The sequence below is a fragment of the Brachionichthys hirsutus genome, chromosome 7 (genome assembly GCF_040956055.1).
Source record: "Brachionichthys hirsutus isolate HB-005 chromosome 7, CSIRO-AGI_Bhir_v1, whole genome shotgun sequence".
NCBI classification, from domain to species: domain Eukaryota; kingdom Metazoa; phylum Chordata; class Actinopteri; order Lophiiformes; family Brachionichthyidae; genus Brachionichthys; species Brachionichthys hirsutus.
In genome coordinates, this window is record NC_090903.1 from 8707822 (window position 1) to 8727729 (window position 19908).

Genomic DNA, 19908 nt, shown 5'->3' on the forward strand with positions numbered 1-19908 from the left:
AACGGCGAAGTGGAATAAATGTTCAACTAATAATCAAGATAACCTTTGGTGTTTGGTTACGGGAGGAATTTGCCGTGCATTAAAATAAAATAAAAATTATTGCGACATCTACCTCAGAAGCGCGACGCAAAGAGGGAACATGGTTGTAAGTTATATATCTTTGTCTAAACACGGCTAACACTGCTAGCTTGGCTCGGGGAGAATTACGTTTGCGCTATCTACAGGAATCAGAGCTAGCAATTAAAAGCTAACGTTTAAATGTTTGTCATTCATAGCCAAGTTAGCGAAATGTGGCTTTATTCCTCTGCTCTTAATGTGCTGACATTATATTAGAACGATAGCATGTACATATTGTTCCTCTAGGAATCGAGGAAGTATTTGTTTTTACCCAAAGTGTAACGTTGAATGTTATAAACATTTGGTTACTCGGGGCATTTAGCTCACCGTGGCAGCGCAGGACCAGCCACCAGCTTTACTTTGTGTGCGGTTTATTATTTTTTTATTTTATTGCTACCAATCGTGTGCGTTTGTATAACAAACCCTTGCATAAGAGACGTGAGAGCTGTGACCTCATTTCAGCCAAGGGGTCCAACAACAACAACATGTCCCGTGAAAGTGACGCAAACCAAGTCCAAAAACACTCCTTTGAGTCTCACTGGCTCGAGTTGGATTCGATGTAAACCCACTGACTCCTGTCTCTTGCCCTGCCAGGTCGCAATCATCTGAAATATGTTTGCAAAAACAGATCAAGCTTTTTTTTTTTTAACATGTGAATGTTTTTCTTTCTCAAGTCGTTGTTGATGATTCATCTCACCGACCTGTGAATAATGGATGAAGTGATGGATTCCCAAGGCAGGTAAGGCATTTCTTCAATCGACACACATTAATTATGCCTACAGTAATGCTTTTTAACAAGGGTCTTACCGTCTCCATTATCTTTGGCCTCATAACGGGCTCCTTCTATGATGTGTTCTCTGTCTGTCCTGGCGCAGCGTGTCTGAAGTCCACCCACAGGATGGGAAAAACGACAGCGCTCCAAAAGCAAAAGTGACAGACGGAAAAGACCAAGTCTCTGGATTCAAAAAGCACAACACTACGAAAGCTGACGCAGCATCACAGAACTTCATGGACTGTGGGTCTGCAGGCGAACTGGACGAATCTGCGCTTGCAGATGGCGGAAGCGACTCCTTTCAAACGCACTGCTCAAACGGGCAGAAATCCAAGAGGTCCGGTTCGCCTGATCTTCTCTCTGTCAAAGCAGCACCGTCTCTAAATCCGAGGCTCACCCTGCGTCTTCACAACAGTCCCCGGAAGGATGTTGGTGCGCCGGGCGATGTGGAAATGCTGAGTCCAGACAGCTCCATGTCTAAAACAATGCTCATGAACTCGATAGACGGAGGTTATGACGGCAGCGCTTGTGAACGCGATTCTGGCTCTCCAGATGCTCGGGGAGTGGAATTTCAGCGTTTGGTCAAAGACTGCGATTCTGGCTGTTCGGCCAAAGGCGCAGTTGATTCGGGCGCCATTTGCTCCAAGGATGCTGCGACAGCAGAGTGCAGTGGCTCTTCTACTATGGCCAAGGACTTAAGTGGGAGCCAATCAGGTGGAATTCTGGAAAGGTACACGTCAACCTTTTCACTTCTGTGGACCGATTTTTTTAATGTTTCGTTAGCGACTTCTCCTTTTGTGTGGAAGCTCCGTTACGCTGAGAGTGTCTTTAGATAATAGCGATCCGCTCTGTCTTTCTCGGCAGCGTTTCACCCGCGTTGCACAGCGTGGACAGAAGGTCGCTGGGCACGCCCATAGACGAACTGAATAGGATGCCCCAGTGTGCTCCCCCTTTGCCGCACCTGAAAGCAGTGCCGAACCACACTGTAACAGTCAGGGTAAGTAAGTTAGCGTCTGTGAATGTGGCTGGCCTGGCACAGCGTTAATGGGTCAGCGCTTGTTTCTTTAATATGAGGGAATAAAACTGGGAAAAGAAATAGAAGAGAGAATGTTTTGACCCAGAAAGTTCCAATGAGGAAGCGGGAAACGGTTCTGATAGCGTGAAACTTTCTGCCGTAATACCCCCAGGTCTTCTTGTATATTGTATATTCTCTACAGAATATTCTGCTGGTAAAATACTTCAGAATGTATACCCTATATCTGTTTATTGATTTTTAAGACTGGGTTTTTATTAGATATATTTTCTCCTAATTTTGTTTAGAAGCTATGATCACGCTCCCTCTTAAATTCCTGATTTCCATCCTGAGTCTCAAATGTTTTCAGCAGCTGAGAGTTGAAGCTCTTTCCAATCCCGCCTCTGCACACTGCAGTAACCTATAAATACATGACCTTTTCCTTGTTGTCCTGTTTTTCCTGCTGCAGACAGATCTCCTCAGAGAGGGAGAACCGCCCGTCTCTTACCCTACCAAGTTCAAAGATGCTTGGGACGATGTGTCCGTGAAGCTGCCCTGCTCGGAGAAGAATCTGTTTCCAGTGGAGACTGAGGTGAACTGAATCCATCTCTTTGAAAGCTCGTCGGCACACGCTGATATTTGGTGGCTGTGAGGACATTGCATTGAGGGCCATATGTCTGTGGGTTGCACAATGTAGGATGGTGGTGGCGTCCAAAGTCGGTGGGAGCTGATCCACACGGCTTTGCAGGGAGGGTTCAAGAGTTCACTGGACGTGAGGGTAAGAAAGTCGTGCCAGGCTGAATCATGATAACGTGGGCTGATTCGACTTTAAATCATTTCATACAGGGAGCAGGAAACTCCACCAAGGCAACTCTTAAGTCATTGCAGCTAAACGCAGTATTCCCTTTAAAGTTTGACCCTCATAATAAATCTGTTTTGATTGACACCTTGGAATGACATCATTATTATAAAAGAGTATTTTAGTCATGTCAGTTTTCTCTCGGAAATGAATCCAAAATTAGACGATGCTCTACCCTTCCACTCAGGTTTATAGTTATCTCTCAAGTGGGTCAATGTAACATATGTATAAAAAAAAAAATCATATTACAAAAAGAAGAACATGGCTCCTGCTCCTTTATTGGGATCCTCTCAAATATGTAATTTCTTCTTCTTGACTGCCGTCCTACTCCCTCCATCAAAATCCATCGTGTCTCTCTGTAGATCTTGCAATGTCCAAGAAAGCTACTCAAAAACTGAATCAGTCCTCTCATATGACTGCTATCTGTTAAAATGTGAGAATACATTTAAAGATTTAACTTTAAAATGTGACTATTTTAATACTATTGGAAGGTTGGTTCCTTTAGTCTGTGCCCCTTTGAGATTAGAGAAGTTTAGCTCATGTTATTTTTACAGACGTGTCAAATGAGCAAAACGTATTCCAAAACCTACCACAAGGTGGCAGCATTGGCAACAAAATAAGTTTGGGAGGCAATGCTTTAACCGCCAAAGGACTTGCTAATTGCGATTCAAAATATATTTTTTTTGGTAAAAATAATCCGTTATTGTTGAAATGCAATTCTCAATATTTGTCCTATTCAGGATGCAATTTTGAGATACAACACAGCCCATGCAAAGAAATGGGACTTCACTGCCTTGAACCTTCTGTGTACTGAGGTAAGTTCTGCATGATGAAACATGATGCATGGCATTTGAGTCCACTTCTTTGGTTGGGAAACCTCATAAAATAGAGATTTTCTGTTGATAAATCTGTATTCATCGCTGCTCCTGTAAATTATCTCGGGTCACAATCATCATTTGTGATATCGGTTGGAAACCAGTCAAGGTAAAAAGTCACCCTTTCCCTATTGGAATGTGGAAACATCTGGTCTCCAGCAGTTAAGTTACAGGAAGTAGATGTGATAGTATGGCTCTTCATGATTGTTTTTTTTTTTCAATCCTGCAAAAAGCCATGTCAGAGACAGACTTTTATGTATGCCCCAATACATGTGTGGGGAATATCATGAAAATATGTTTTTCTATTTGCTATAGTCACGGTCTAAGAGAATTTAAACGATGCATAGATGAGCACCTCCATCAGTGAGACGCAGCCAATCCCCAGTGGCTCAGCTCCGACAGCTCCTCTCAACTTTGCCATGCAGAAATCGGAAGTTGTTTGTGTAACTCACTGATTTATTTTTCTCTTTAAACTAACCTTAATGAGGAATGAAGCCGAAGTTGACGCTAAACTAGAGTTGGCGTCGCAGAGGGAGCCTTTTCCTCTCTGTTTGGCTGCAAGTCCATCGGCGTGCATCGACACCTCCCGGTACCCGGGAGTCTCTCGGGTAGCGAATACGCATCATACTGTTAGGACAGATTAGCGCCGAGCATGGCGGCAACAGCTGCTGCAGGTGAACCATGGGAACGGGCTCTTCTTCCTGTCTGCCTTTTCTTTCTTTTAACACTTCTCAACCTCCGTTCAGACAGTTGGGGACTAATTAAATTGCCGCTGTTGGAGAAGCTTTTTCCCTGTGAAGGATGAATAAATGTCCTGGATAATGATGCAGTGCTGTCTGTGTACTGGCAGTGCATTTACTTTGAAGTGAGTTTACCTATAGGCTATAATACCTCCCCCCCCCCGTAAAGAAGAATCAATACCAAACCAAGTTTAGCAATATACCTAATTTGCATACACAAATTCAGTGTCACTACTTACTTGGTCGCCTGCCATATTCTTTCTTGATTTCAGGCCTTTGCTGGAGCCATTAGGAAGATGACAAGTATTCTAATGGAACTTTAACAATTAAGTCTGAATGTTTGTTCCAGTCCAGCCAGATTGATGCTTGAGCCTGCCGTTCATACATCCTCATAATTGATTACTCAGCAAATTTCCTTTCTTCTCAAAATAATTTCTCAGAGTAAAGCAGAGGGCTCTAAAGATCAATAGCCGCCCAATCCTTTTTTTTTTTATATCTCAATCCAATTTAATTAAACGGTCCTATTAAATCTGTAAGGATGCTGAGACTTACCCTTGCTAGGAGCCTATTGCCTCAGCAGATCCACTTATCATGCCGATGGCAGCATTTGCCCATATTTCTTTATCGAGGTATCGTCTAGTTTCTAAAGCGAGACTCAGGAAGCCTTTACTAGATTTATCTAACACTATATCTTTTAGAATACGGAACAGGTGCCTTTGTCACATCTTCCTCCAGATATCTAAAAGCAAGTGAAGCACAGTGACCGTGGCATTCTTCCTTCCTCTCCGTGTACAACGCATCCTGAGGCTCACTCGTGCTTTTACGATAAATATTCTCATAAATCCTAGTGAGAGATGAGTCGGCAAAACTCCATATACAATTGTTCTTTGGTACAGGTGTGTGGTGGCCGTAGGACGCTTCGATCTTCTGCTGGCTCTTCTTTTAAATGTAAATCTTCTGCCGTAGTTTTAATCCCAACTACTGTATATCTCAGCCTAATGAAATCTGGAGCAACATTTGTGCTGCACCAGGGTAATTATCAAGAGGTGCATTGCCCCTGGGACAATGATTGACACTCTACTTGATGTGTAAATAGCCATGGGGTGGCTATTTACACATCCAAATTTACCCTGCCAAATGCAACTGTCACTGTTACTTTTTGATTGTCTGAAGACTGGCAGGAAAAATAGACCGAGAACATCTGATATTCCAATATATGAACACACACCTCGAGAAGTATTTCCTGTTGTGTGTGTGTGTGTGTGTCTTTAATACTAATTTGTGTCAGATCTTCCTCCTGATTTTAACATGACATAAACCTGAGTGAACAGAAAAGACAAGTTTTAAATAACAAGGGTTCGGTCGGTGTTAATGATGTATTTACCCCCTACGTGTACCATCAGCAAGGGAATATAGATGAACAGGTATTTTATCTGTTTATCTTGTCTTGCAGGCTGTTTTCAGTGCATAAGAATAGAAAATGTGGTAAAGAGTTTTAAACATTTAAAGAAAACGTGGTGTTTTTCTGGGGGGGGGTTAAAAAGTCTACTTTCCTTGACGAGAACAGCCCTTTTTCACGTATTGCTGGCAGCACCACTATACATCGCTTTTGCTATTGTTTTGTTTCTGTCTCTCAAATATTGATTTAAATGTCTCTAAATGATCATTTGGAAATATGACTTAAGTAGACGGACTAAAGTACTTTGTTGGGCCCAGAATGATTGACAGACCCAACGGTGCAGCAGTTAATCATGCATTGATGTGAAAGGTGTAGCTTGGGTTTGCAGAGTGAATGGGGGGGGGGGGGGGGGGGGTAGCTGCTGGGCAGGCTGGGAGGTCAGCTTTCTACCCAGCACCTACTGCTATCCATCGGTCCCGCCGGAACACTTCACGTCTGCCAGCTCATGACTTCTGACAGCATTTAGTCAGACCTGCACGGCGGCCATATAAATGCCCCCCCTGGCAAATCACGGCCCAAAGACTTGCAGTATAAAATCAAATACACTCTGCCCCCCGCTTGGCTATTTGCATTTGTGCTAGCAGGTCCATTTAATCAGCGCAAAGCGCCCTTGGTCACCTTGATGGGATAAGACAAGTGATTGATGACAGTGGGATGGGATGCCAATATGCTCATTATTGATTAAGTTGTAAATCAGCTTCTATGATGGACTGACTGGGTGCTGAGGTAAGCCGTATGTTGTATATGTGTGTAAGTATAGATGCCAACCACTGCTCTCTCGCTCTCTCTCTCTCTCTCCCCCTCTCTCCCTCTGATTGACGGTTGTTTCTTCACACCGAGTAGCTCTGCTGCGTTTCTATTTCTCTCATCACTGTGGCCGTTGGGTTTATTGACATGTGAAGGGTTTTGTTGTATTTCCAAGTGAAATACTGATAAAGCAGTGAGGTCACCATTTTGAGGACGTCCCTTTCATACATTGTCGAGCATTCCTGTCCCACCCAGTCAGTATTTCTTTTAATATATATTTTTATGAATTTAAGTAGGGCGCCAGCACCACAATAACATCCTCATGTTTGTCTCCTCGTCTCTTCTCTTTCTCCAGTGTCTTGCGCATTGTGAGGCACAGCAACTTTTTGACTTTGTCCTTCCAGCTATGGTGGCTTTAGCACTCGGTGCTCCTCGCCTCTGCACAATGGTAAGTTCAAGCCTAAACATGAGGAATGTGTTAATTGTGTGCGGTCAGTGGCGAGGACAGCCAAAGACGGTGGTGGACAAGGTCCGCTCATGAGTTACGACTGCTTGATGGCAAAGACTCCTTTTTGGTCGGTGCCCAGAACGGCTTCATTAGAAGAGAGGTCTGGGATTGGAGCGGACTGTCTCTTGTCCAGTCATCCATCTGATGCGTTACGCTTGTAGAATCCGAAACTCAGCCCCTTTCCCTTTTGGCTTTTCTCTGTACCTCCTCTGAGCCACGTATTTCAGGAGATGGTTCAGAGTCTCCCTCCTCGCAGCAAATGGGGGCCGATCCGAGCCACGGATCTTTATAAATGCCATCCCCATCGGTCTTCATGTCCGTTCGCCGTCATCAATTAATGTGAGAATTCTAAGGTTGCCATATTTGTAATTCACTTAGTCTTTCCATAGTCCTCAGTTTAATTTAATAAGCTCATTCAGCTACCGTGACGTGCAGGGCAGGAAGACCCCCCCCCCCCCCACACACACACACACACAGACACGCACGGCTTTTTACTGTGCAAAGACACCAATCAACCATCTTTGATAACACTAGAATAATGATGCTGTCTGACTCCTTGCCTTGTTTTGCAGTGTGAAGCATCACGGCTGTTGCTCGTGTGTGCGTTGTTATAGATTATTGATCTGCTAGCCGAGCAGCCTTGGGAGGCTCTTTAGCCCTAATCGGTAAAGATAGATGAGCCTCGTATGTCTGACCAAGAAAACCAGGACCTTAATTACTACCAGCCCATTTACCTAATGCAACTCGCCTTGTCTCTTGCTGGTTAAACTAATTATCTACCCCCCCCGCCCCCCACTCGGCTTCAGGACATGCAGTGCTGTACCTCCAGAAGCGCGTGTTTCTCCATTTGTCTGTTTAACTTGTCTCTCTTCCATTTGGTTCTGATTTTTAGTGACATTTTTCTCGCTTTCCCTTTGCAGCCAGTCCCCCTCCTGAAATCGAGGACGAACCACTCCCTGACACTCTCTCAGGAACAGATATCCTGTCTTCTGGCCAACGCATTCTTCTGCACTTTCCCCCGACGCAACTCCCGCAAGTCAGAGTACTGCAATTACCCTGAGATAAACTTCTACAGGTAACCCCATCCCTCTCAGAGCTGATTTGTAGCTCACTAGTATAAAGGAGTGACCTGGAATCCTCTGTGTTTTAGGCAATGATACGTGCAATTTCCGATGACTCCCTTTGTAAGACATTAGTTTAAGCCTGAGACTGAGTAGATCACATATCGATCCTGTGCCAGTGTCATTGGTCTTTACGCTTCAGGAAGAAGCTTCACAAGTCCATCCATCATTTTTATCGTTGCCTTTTGTGTTGCTTAAGGCTCGTGGAATTTCCCAGTTTGCACAGTATATTATTTTCTTGTGTGTATTATTAGCAGGCTCAAGTATTTACAGATTATTGTGCATACTACACATTCAAAAACGTGTATTATTCCCATAATTCCGTACATCTGTGCTTTACAAACCAATGTTTTTTTATTATTATTTTTAATTATTTTTTATTATTTTTTAGTGCTCAGACCCTTCATAGGACCATAAACTAATTTCCATAAGGGGGCACTACTGCCTTGAAAACCTTTTGTGCGTTCATTCTAAGTTGTCACGCCGCTTTTATTCCTTTAGTTGTTCACATCTGGTACATATGAAGTTCCTTTTTTAGTTATAAGCTGGTCAACGTCTCTGACTATTGACGAGATGAGACAATGGAGAGAGAAACGTCTTTGGCTCCATGTCTCTTTTTACTGGGGGTGGGGCGCTCACAGCGGCATTATTTATTTCTACTCACTCACACCCAGCCATCAGTGGAAAAAAGTATTTGACTGTTAATTGAAACAAACTGCTTTAATGAACTGTTTGTGAAGTGCTCACTTCTTTTGCTGGCTGTAAACGCAACTCATCCCTTGAGGTGTGCCGCGATGCAAGGCAGGGGGAATGATGGGGGGGGGGGGGGGGGGGGGGCATGCATGAACTGATACTCTACTGGGGTGACAGTAGAGCTGCAGAAAGTGTGGCCATGTTGCGTGTTTGCCTTCGTGATTGGATGACTTTGAACACACACCTAACTGAATCTAATAGAACTAACGTCCTCGTGCATTTTTTTCCAGAACTAATAGCCGTTAGTAAATTGAGTTGTACGAGTCATTTAGAGTTGAAATGAAGTCGAGCTTCCAGCTCTGTTCCTGTCTTCATAGAGTAGACTCCACACTGGACACAGTCCAGCGATCACCTCAACTCAACTTCCCAATGCATGGATTAATTTAAGTGTGGCCGACGTCCCAGGGATGATGAGTTTGTAAATATCTTATTATGATATTGCTAATTCCTTCAGCATCAATGGTAGGTTCAGTTCAGCGTCTCTTTAACCAGCCTGAACCTGCGGTCTAGACTTTGATTAAGCGTCTGCTGTTTTTAGGCGATTGAATAGTATCACGGTATTTTATTAATCCCCGGGGATGCTGATACTTGCTGCCTCGACACCAAACATTAGTGGCAGGCAAAGCGAACAGGCCTCCGTAATAATGTAAGCATTGATTCCAGGAGGGAGGGGCTGGCAGCCTCAGAGCCGTGCCAGCACACTCGCCTGCCTTCACTATCAGCATTCCTGCTGGAAGCAAAATGCAGGAAGGAGCAAAATGTGTGTGTGTGTGTGTGGGGGGGGGCTCTGTGTCTCTGAGAAGATGAGATAAGACAAGACATCCAGCGCAGTCTAAAATGGGTCCTGGATCATTACTGGTCCTCTCCTTCCCCTGTAATTGAGGGAGTGTCCTTCAATTTGCTTATCGTCTACAGTAGCACTCTGTCTTGGACGAGCAGAGCGCCAAGCAATCTGCTGATTGCTGTTTTGGCAGAACTGTCAAGGTTTGTCCTCCAGTAAGTGATGGATAGTTTCGGGGGGGGGCTGGGGTTGGGGGGATAAAGAAAATGACGTAGGAATCCTAGTCAATAATTCAATCTCATCCATGTATTTGTTTCCAGCGTGAGAATGAGATGGCAAGAAACATGATAAAAGTGCCAGAACCCTCTTGGTGTATTTCTGATTAGAAATAAGGTTACAGTTGGGTAATAACTAATTACTTCATGACTAAATCCCTCGTAATTAGTTACCGCTCTGTCTTCATCAAGGTGTGATGCGTGGGCAGAGTGGAAATCTAACCCTGTCCACTTACAGGCTGTCTTCCAGAGTACTTCATGCAGAATGGGGACAGGGGGGTGGGGGGTGGGGGTGAGTACTGTTAAAGGAAAGGGTGAAAACTCATGCCAGAGTCATGTTTGCCTCAGTGTAGAAGCATTTTGATTCATTTGTCTCCTCTGTTTTTTTTTTTCCTGTTTTTTTTTACCGGTATTGGACAGAAAGTGGAAAAGATGAATGTCGAGCTCTGATTTGTCATCAACTTCCGTCGCCTTTAATCGTGAAAGAGTACCATTAGGGGTGATTTAAACACTCGATGTCCTCTCTCTCCCTCTGTCTCTGTCTCTGTCTCTCTCTCAACTTACCGCAGCATCTTTGTGCACTGAGCTGTAGATAATGCCTGAATGCAACACTAAATGTCTTTCATGTGGTGAAACACAGCATCTTACTCACTATAAAACTCTCTACATTTGTATCAAATATTAGCCTTTGTCTTTGTCAGTCTGAATACTTGTAATTGTACCGTCTTAAGCTCTGGTTGTCTTTTTTTTTTGTTTCAGGTTATTTGAAGGTTCGTCGCTGAGAAAAATTGAGAAATTGAAAACTCTGCTTTGTTACTTCCGGAGAGTTACGCAGACCAGTAAGCTTGAAAACTGTTCCTACATGATGCTGTTCTTGTTCTCCAGGTGCCGATCATTATTAATATTATTTTATCTGATTGTCTTCTTTGTCCAGGGCCCAAGGGTCTTGTTACATTTACAAGACAGGCGCTGAACAACCCTCCTAACTGGGAAAGGTGTGCCACTCTGCTACATTATGCATTTAATGACTTAATGAGTGTCGGTCATCTACTCCATAGCATATAAATACACAGTACTCTAAGGCTCCCCAAAGGGACGGAGGATTTCATATACTGATGCATTTTGGGATTACTATTTTTATCTCTAGATGAATCTTGCCAAAACACAAACATGTTGTGTTAATGCAGTTCATTTCTGCTTGGTGAAAGAATAACAAGCCTTTCTGGTTAAGGTCCCAGACTCAGCTGACGCGTCTGCACATCACTTGTGAAGGGACGATTGAGGATGATGGATATGGAATGCTGCAGGTAGGAATTCCTTTTATCATTTTATTCTAATGCTAAACAAAAATCATGATTGAACCCGTAAACCGCTTTGCATTTTGTTGACGTGATTAGTTTAGACTCCCACCCCTTGTTTAGTTTCTCCGTTCTGAAGGTATTTACCGTAAATCAAACTATCTAGCGCTCCCTTCTTTGAAGCAAATCTCCAAATCATGAAAATCAATGCTATGTTTTCATTGTTACCTGCACCGAGACATCAGCCAGTCATTCGTTGGTGCTTATCCAGATACAGAAAGCAGAGTTGTGTTTAAAGAGCCACTCACGATGTAATCTACATGTGATCTGGGGCCTCTGGTTGCACTGAGAATATGGTACCCGTTATAAACCCACCTGTAACTGTTATACATGAAGTAACCGCTTCCCAGTTAAAGGTTCACGTAATTCTTCTCGAAGACGAGATGATCGTAAATCGACTCGTCTTCAGTCGCTTATCCAAAGTACCGGGTCAAGGGGGTGTCGATGGAGCCTATCCAAGCTGAGAGACACCCCGGATGAGACGCCAGCTCATTGCAGGACCACACAGAGACATACAAACAACCGCTCACGCACACACTCGTACCTAAGGACAATTTGCAGTGACCAATTGACCTAAATATTTTGGCTCTGTTAGAGCTCAGCGCTGCAGTAGGCATCAAGATGCCTGTATGATGCACAGATCTTTACAACCCAGGTTCCATTTTTGCTTTGATTCCTACATCCCCCCTCACTCTGCCTCATGCTCCAGGTTGCTTGATGATGCGTCTTTTTATCTTTATTTTTTAGCTCGGACTTGACAACTGACGTTTGCTTCCATTCACTTGGGTAACTTTAGCGAGGCAGAGATCAAGGAGAGGACCCTGGGGTCAGGGATGAGGGAGAAGGAGGAGAAGATGACGAGGGAGTCATCCCGGGGGGGTGACCCCAGCGGGGACAGGAGTCCTGCAGGAGGATGACGACTACCTCCGACTGCTGGCCCCTGGCTGGGTGATGATAGGGTAGAGCAGGCTGTCGTTCTGTCAGACGGTGTGAATGGCGGCTGAGGTGAGGGGTGAACCAGTAAAGAGGAGGAGGAGTTGAGCGACTGCTTGGACACTGCACACCCGCGCACACACACAAACCCCCTCACTGTCACACGGGCTGACGTAGCTATGGGCCAGTGAGCAGAACCTTGACCCCCGACGGGCTGTTTAGCGCTGAGACGGAATGGGCTGCCACAAAAACAAGGCGTGGGGGCTCACATGACAAGCATAAGCTGGATTATTGCATTCAAATATCTCCTGCATTAGAAACGGGAAGATGCGAAATGTCTACGAGCCCCGTCGTTTATTTGGTTGCCTCGTCTATCATTTTTTTCCTTTGTGTATCTAATTGACAACTGAATTTCAATGCTTGGGGGGGTGCTGTGTAGAGCAGAAATAAAAACACTGTGTGCCTTCTTCCATGCAGTGTAATCTAAAAGAGGATGGGGGGGACACTATGAAGCTGGAATAAATTAATATTTACACGGCGCAACCTGGATTGAAAACCACACAGCGCACAGGAGAACGTCAGAACTCGACGGTCGCCATGAATCGCAGATTTATTGCTGTTTGAAATATGCCTTTAGATTTCATCTGTTGTTTCGCTGTGGTTTCCTGATTTGATTATGAATAAGGAGGAAGCAGTGCGGCAATCCTGAGACATTAATCTCTATTAAATGACCACTGCGGTGACAGATAATAAGGAGACACTAAAACATTGCATTTGTTCCAATGAGGGGCGTAGCACTAACTAAACCTCACTGGATGGGCAGGGCAAACCGCAGAAATATTAACGCTGCCCTGAATCAGTTATGTTGTGAACTGTTGTGGCTAATCACATTTTAACTTGTGTATTATTTGCATTTTTTTTTTTTTTTTGCAAAGGGTTCCAGTCCACTTTTACAATTCAAGCGCGTTTCCGACTGACGCTGGCAGCTAACGGATTCTTCTTGTGCCCCGAGTGCTAATCCTTCTGTTTTTCATCTTTTATCTGATTAGGTCGACTTTGCAAACAGGCTCGTAGGCGGAGGAGTGACGGGCCACGGGCTGGTCCAGGAAGAGATCCGGTTCGTCATCAACCCTGAGCTCATCGTGTCTCGCCTCTTTACTGAAGCCTTGGAAGCCAACGAATGCCTCATCGTCACAGGTATGGAGTCCCACACGAACAATGGAAGACTCCGTGTCCATACGCTTCGGGACATCCTACATTTTCTTCCCGCCACGCGGCTATACCTACCCTATCAATGACCAAAGTAAGAGCAAGCATGGATTGAGATCACAATACTGGCCCCCGGTACCAGCCAGTATTAGAATCTGTCTCATACCGTGTTTCTCAGTCTGTCTTGGCGCCGCGTTGTCTTCGTTGAAAATCGCATCTCTTAAAAGTCACCTTCATTGGCTGCCCCTGCCTCGCATCACTCTGCTACCCCTCCCATTTACCCCCCCTCCTCCTCACCACTTAACTTTATTAAATTTGGACAGAAAGGAATTTATAGCCCAACTAAGGTCATTGCTCCACTAATGGAATGGGCCCGTTACGCCACAGCTTCATCAAAACCTTTCAGAATATTCCTTGCACACACAAAATGTTTCCACTTTCGGTCTCGCCCTCCCTCCCCTTGTCATTCTCTTCTGTGTAATTGATTATATCTTTTTCCTTGAGATGTTCCTTTTTAAATGAGTCTTCCAGTGCATTTGGAGCTTTTGTTTTTTTTTTGGGGGGGGGGGGGGGGTGGTTGGGGTCAGAATTAAAGGATTGTGATGTAATTTCATGTTGAAGTATATCATAGGCTGTTGCCAGGATACGTAGGATCAAGGTGAAGGAGGAGAAATGCGGCTGGACGAAGCGGCGCAGGCAGCCCGTTGTTTGACATTTGAGAGTGGCCGGAATTCTAGAATGGACGCAACTCGATCGGCTTCGAGATGGTCCCAGCTAACGTTCGATATTCTTCAGTCGTCCAAGTCTTTCCTGTACTGCACGCAGAAACATATTTCTTATTTGCTCAGTTTGTTTTACTGTCATTCGTGGTCTTTGACACAAACGTATACCGGTAGGCATCATTCTGTTTTGTGTGTAGCCGACGGAAGCAAACTGCTAACGAAGAACGATAACGGCTCAGACACTGATGGGACAGGAAGGGAAATCGAGTTTAAGGTGACTTGAAATGGAACCTTCGAGAAGGTTCCAGGGAAACGCGCTGCATAATGTATGGCAGGTTTAATAGGCGTCATTTCCAGAATACATTAGCTGGATTTGTAATGACAAACGGTGACGCCTTTCTAACCCTGAGCACATATAAATCCAGGTTATAAGACGTCATGCATTGCTTGAGAGGCGTGTTAACCCTGTAAGTTAATGAATGACACAAAGGCGCTTCATGTTTTATTCAAGCCATTTTCTTTTTCCTCGACGTGGCCACGGCGAGGCTCTTCTGCTCGAGCCGTTGCTTTCTGTTCTAGCGAAAGCTTTTCATTTCAAACCCCAAAGCGGATTACTTATTAGATCAATGGCCTGTATTTATGACAATCCAATCGAAGACGACACTGTGTGGGTCACATGGGGAGCACAGAAAAGCACCGTGCTTGATTCAATAACCAAGGCACTGGAAACATTTTTTGGGCCCTCAGTAATGCTGTATTGTATTTATTTATGTTAACCTCTTCAGGCACGGAACAATACAGTAAATATTCTGGCTACGCTGAGAGCTACAGATGGAAGGACAGCCACAAGGATGAGACCCCCAGGTATGTTTTCCTCACGCAGCGCTATTACATGTTTGAGAATCTTTACATTCTGATATTTTAAACCCAAATATTTCGAATCCTGCCAGAATGTTTTTATTGTGTTTTTTTGTTTTACGTTTTAATGACTGGCGTTTATCTCGCGTTTTTCTTGCGTCTCCAGGGATGACTGGCAGAGGAGATGTACAGAGATTGTGGCCATCGATGCTCTTAAATTCAGGCACTTCCTGGAGCAGTTCCTCCCGGAGAAGATTGCTAGAGAACTTAACAAAGTGAGAGACAGAGAGACGTCCTTGTCTCTGTTTTCTGTGCACGCCATTCAAACGACACTCCATCATCGTGAAAAGCCGACTCTTGGTGCTTTTCAAAATGTGTAATTATCAGTCAGTGATGTGATAATACTGGACCATCATGAGAGTTTGTGAGCTCATGGTGATTCGCATTCAATTTGACTTCAATTCCTGGGAGTCTGATTAGTTTCAGAATTGATTCAAACGATTCTAGATGTAAAAAAAAAAAAATATATTTTTTGGGTTGGGAGGAATTTTATGCCTTTTATTTAAGAGAGCAAATGCAGCAAAGGGCCTTCGAGTGGGAATGGAACCGGGGGCCGCTGCGGGGTCTGCAAAGTCTGACCCTGTAGAAAAGACGCCACTATTTCATTGCTATGCTATGCTTGCTAGTCCACCCTTATTTCACTGTCACACAAGGTGAAACAACATTTGTAGAGCGGTGGTAGTATATTCTTTACACCCAGAAACTCTTGCTCGTCTCTTTGACGTCCATCTTATAGAAATCTTTCTTTCGTTCTTTCTATCTTGTCCTCTCATTGCCCCTCCCTGTGCATTTGTCCCAGGCCTACTGTGGATTCTTTCGAAGTAACACCAACAGAAAGCACCTCTCTGCAGTCGCCACGGGCAACTGGGGCTGTGGCGCTTTCGGTGGAGACACCCGGCTCAAAGGTATCACTGTTTGAATTACATAAATACGTCAGAGTAAGCGCAATGAAAAAAAGAAAAAGTCTGTTTAGCCTCTTTCATTTGCAAGATGTTCAAAGCAACTTCTGAAACTCCTGTAAAAAATAATAATTCAGGAATGGAGCTGCACTGTTTTTCCAGCTCCTCTCAGACCCCGCTGTTCAATTAGTAGCCCCCCCCCCCGGAGTGGCCCTCCCTTTATTGATCATCTAACGCTCATTTATGTTTTCCATTAAGAGGACAATTGGGGTTCTTATTTTCACAGGTTCTTTCCTATTAGCGCTGGTGTTAGCATAGCTAGCTGTATTTAACATGACTGGCCCGGAGGTGACTTGAGCGGTTGTTCCGTGAGCCTGAGTCTTGATGACAGACGCTTTTGCAAATGACCTTTTCTGTGTTTATTAATCAGAATCTGGAATCAATATGCATTCTGGTTAAATATTTACAAGTCCTTGGACTTTTATTTATAAGGACTAAAAGATTGAATACTGCTCATGAGGCTGCGCGGCCGATTTACTCTCCGGATACAAATTGCCCGTCACTTTGCGTTATTTTCTGCCGTAAGCCGCGCCTTATCCAGTTTATTAACCAAACGTATTTGCAGTGGGCCAATTATGTATTCCCGATTTCCTCCTGAAGCTGAAGGTTACAAATGATCCTAAGATGCTAATGCGAGCGAATATGATGACTCTGGCTTTGTTCTTCTTAGCTCTGATTCAGTTGATGGCTGCAGCGGAGGCCGGGAGAGACGTGGCGTACTTCACGTTCGGAGACGCCCAGCTGATGAGAGACGTTCACGAAATGCACACTTTTCTCGCCGAGAGACGAGTCACTGTTGGTAAGACTCGCCTACAAATCCTACATTTCCATCTTCTCTGCGGTCCACACGGGAAGCCATTTTTCTGTTGAACTCCGACCTTCAGTTACATAACGGGCAGGAACGGTGAGATCAGCCTCTGGTGGGATTCATGCGGCGTCTGCACTCATCTGTGTGTTAAGTTATTCCACCTTATGGGCCGTCTCCGCTCCTCGGCTCGTCCTTTCAGCCTCAGCTGCAGTGTGTTGCTGCCTGCGCTGACCCCGCCCTCTCCCTGCCCCGCTTTTAATTTTTCTTGCGCTGACATTTATTGAAGCCTCTGAGAGAAATTCCCCTCCAGCCATCCATTTCCTAAAGTGGAACCAGCGAATAAGGGATGTGTGTGATTTATTCAACCCTTTACGATTTCACTCTCGTCTTCTGTTCTTTTTTTTTTGGTCTATTTTGCTCAAATCTTGTTTTACTGCCCTCCGTATTTCTTCTTCTCTTGACCACTCACCCCTCCCTCTCTCTCTCTCTCTTCTCCGCCCTCCTTCCCTCTCCCAGGGACGCTGTACAGCCTTTTGAACCAGTACTCCGCTCTGGTGTGCAAGAATTGCCGCACGACTCGACCTGAAGTCAGTCTCTACGGCTTCGTCTATAAGAAAGTCTCTTCACATGGGATGGATCACCCTCCGGATCCTGCAAAGCATTCTGGGATGTCCTCTGTAACGTTGGACTCGCATTGACTTCCCTTCTCAATCCCTCCGTAGAGAAAGAGACTCGACGTTAAGGAAACGCTCCGAGCACTCGACTTGTCCTCACACATCACTCTCGCTCCCTTTATGTTTGTGATCCCAGCACACAAACTACAGAAACACAATTTTGCCTTGTTGTTTGGAGGTATAACGGGGAGCCTTGTAGTTATGAAATGTTTGAAAGATGTGGAGCAATATAGGAAAATCTTCATTACCCATGGGCCTGTCCTAAATATATTGTTTTCTGCAAAAACATATGCATGTTTGTGAACATTTCTCATTCTTAATGATCTTCTTGTGTTTGCTACTTTTATGGACGAGCTGCTTTTGTCTACTCGCCATACTCAAGCTGTGGTAGGACAAATATCTGCTGCGCTTTTATGTTCTGTATTCTGTTGATGGTTCTTCTTTGGAGTCGACCCCATTGGTACGATGGCCACTGGTGTGGAAGGTATCTTAGCTGATCTGTTCTAAGTGACCTAATCAAGTATATTTATCATTAACTACAGTATTACTACTGTACATACAAATAAAAGTGAGGAATGGATCAAGAACTGCACATAAAAATGTTTTGTTTCATTTTGGGATTGCTGTGTTGATTATTTGCTGTATTTTCTGTGGGTGTGGGTTTTATTTAATAAGTGATTTCATAGGTAGCTTGCAGACTAGATGTGTTGCATAGTACTGTACTTTTTTGACTGTACTCCTATTTTATTCTAGTTTCATAATTAAACTATAACCTGTAATAATTCTAAATGGTTGATATCTTTTGATATTTTTAAGTCCGCGCTTTTGCCACCATAAATAATCTCATTTATAAACCACGCATTATGAAATGGGATTGATTTCCTTGATGGCACGTGCGCCAGGGGCTTCCAGACAAATGTGATTCTTCCAACAAACGTGCTTTATTAGATGAATTAGGGCTGCTAAATAACCCCGTGACGTGGACTTCCACAAATGGGGTGCGGGCTTGGCTCTGTTAAATGGATTACACATTATCCGCTTCTCCATGCTCTTTGTCCCGAGCCCGGCATTGACCGGATGAGCTGCAGGACTCAAGGTCAGTTTGGTTTGGCAGATCTAACTCTTGATGGCTTGTTTGTTTGTTTTTTTTAAACAAGAAGGGTGACATTGTCGTGAACTTTATATAGGTTACTGGTGCCTCCTGGGTTTACTGAATTATTTGGACACATTGACAAAGTGTCCCGACAAAGAGAATAACCAAAGCCGACCTGGACTGAGGACATATTTTTAGCTGCTTCTCACACTTCAGCACCAGTTTGTCACCTGGAATACGACATTATAGATAACTGTGGCTTATTTCATTTTTTTCCCTTTTTGGACGAAATGTTTCAAACTGCTGTCCAATCAAACGGGGTGTAATTTGGTACTCGGCCCACAATGTTAGCCAGCGGCACAGGTCTTTCCATCAATGAACGCTATTAATAAAACGCCAGAAAGCAACTGATCTTTACTCCGTCTTTGTCAGGCAGCAAAATCACTGCAAAAACAAAAAAAGCCATTTCATTTTATAATTGCTTGACCTTTAGTTCTGCAGGTCAGCTTGAAAGCAGCAGCAAGATATGAAAATAGAGCAACTATCAGTAAACACAGCATAATTATTATTATTATTATTTTGTGTGTGTGCATACCTGTATTTGTATGATTTAATCATAAACAAGAGTACATATTCCAGTAGTTATTTAGATCATTTGAAAATAGATGCTGTAACTTGCAACTGGTCCACAGCAAATCCAAATGATGATCACATGACTCCTGCTCTGATCTCTCTGGTAGACACTCTGTAACTTGTTTGCCCATGATTGATGATGCGGCTCCATCTGTGCCAGCAAGTATGACTGATGAAAATCTAGAGGGGGGGGGGGGGTTCCTAACTATCTCGTTGTTTAACCCTCTGACGGTGGAAGCCCATCAATCTGAAGCCACTTGCTCCAATGACTCATGTTCAGCCATTATGAAAGTTTAATTGGCTTATATAATTAATAGTGAGGGGGAAAATACGCGTTGATGTAATGGAGGCGAAAAATGACCTGTCTGGCTGTGAAGGGCTTCATAGATTTAGGATTAAAGCAGACATTCTCGATATAAAACTAATTGCTGCTATAATAAAATAGACGCCCTAAATACACACATTAATTCACTTCTTATGCCCTTAATCTATTTGAAGGAAAATATGTCATCAGAGCTTTATTTTATTTTATTTTGAGCTGGTGTGTTTGGCTGTTACCTATAAATTCCACCGGCGCCACCT

General features: G+C 44.0%; 1 protein-coding gene across 1 annotated transcript; it reads left to right on the forward strand.

Moving 5' to 3' along the window:
- The first annotated feature begins 827 nt into the window (after window positions 1–827).
- On the forward strand, window positions 828–19005 carry parga (poly (ADP-ribose) glycohydrolase a). The gene is made up of 19 exons (XM_068741621.1): window positions 828–856; window positions 993–1226; window positions 1305–1399; window positions 1442–1619; window positions 1754–1886; window positions 2371–2493; window positions 2599–2679; window positions 3501–3575; window positions 6937–7029; window positions 8010–8164; window positions 10779–10858; window positions 10954–11014; window positions 11251–11326; window positions 13360–13507; window positions 15027–15105; window positions 15266–15374; window positions 15959–16064; window positions 16789–16917; window positions 17443–19005. Exons 1-19 carry the CDS (start codon window positions 828–830, stop codon window positions 17622–17624), a joined length of 2166 nt encoding a protein of 721 aa, XP_068597722.1. The 3' UTR covers window positions 17625–19005.
- Window positions 19006–19908: the final 903 nt, after the last annotated feature.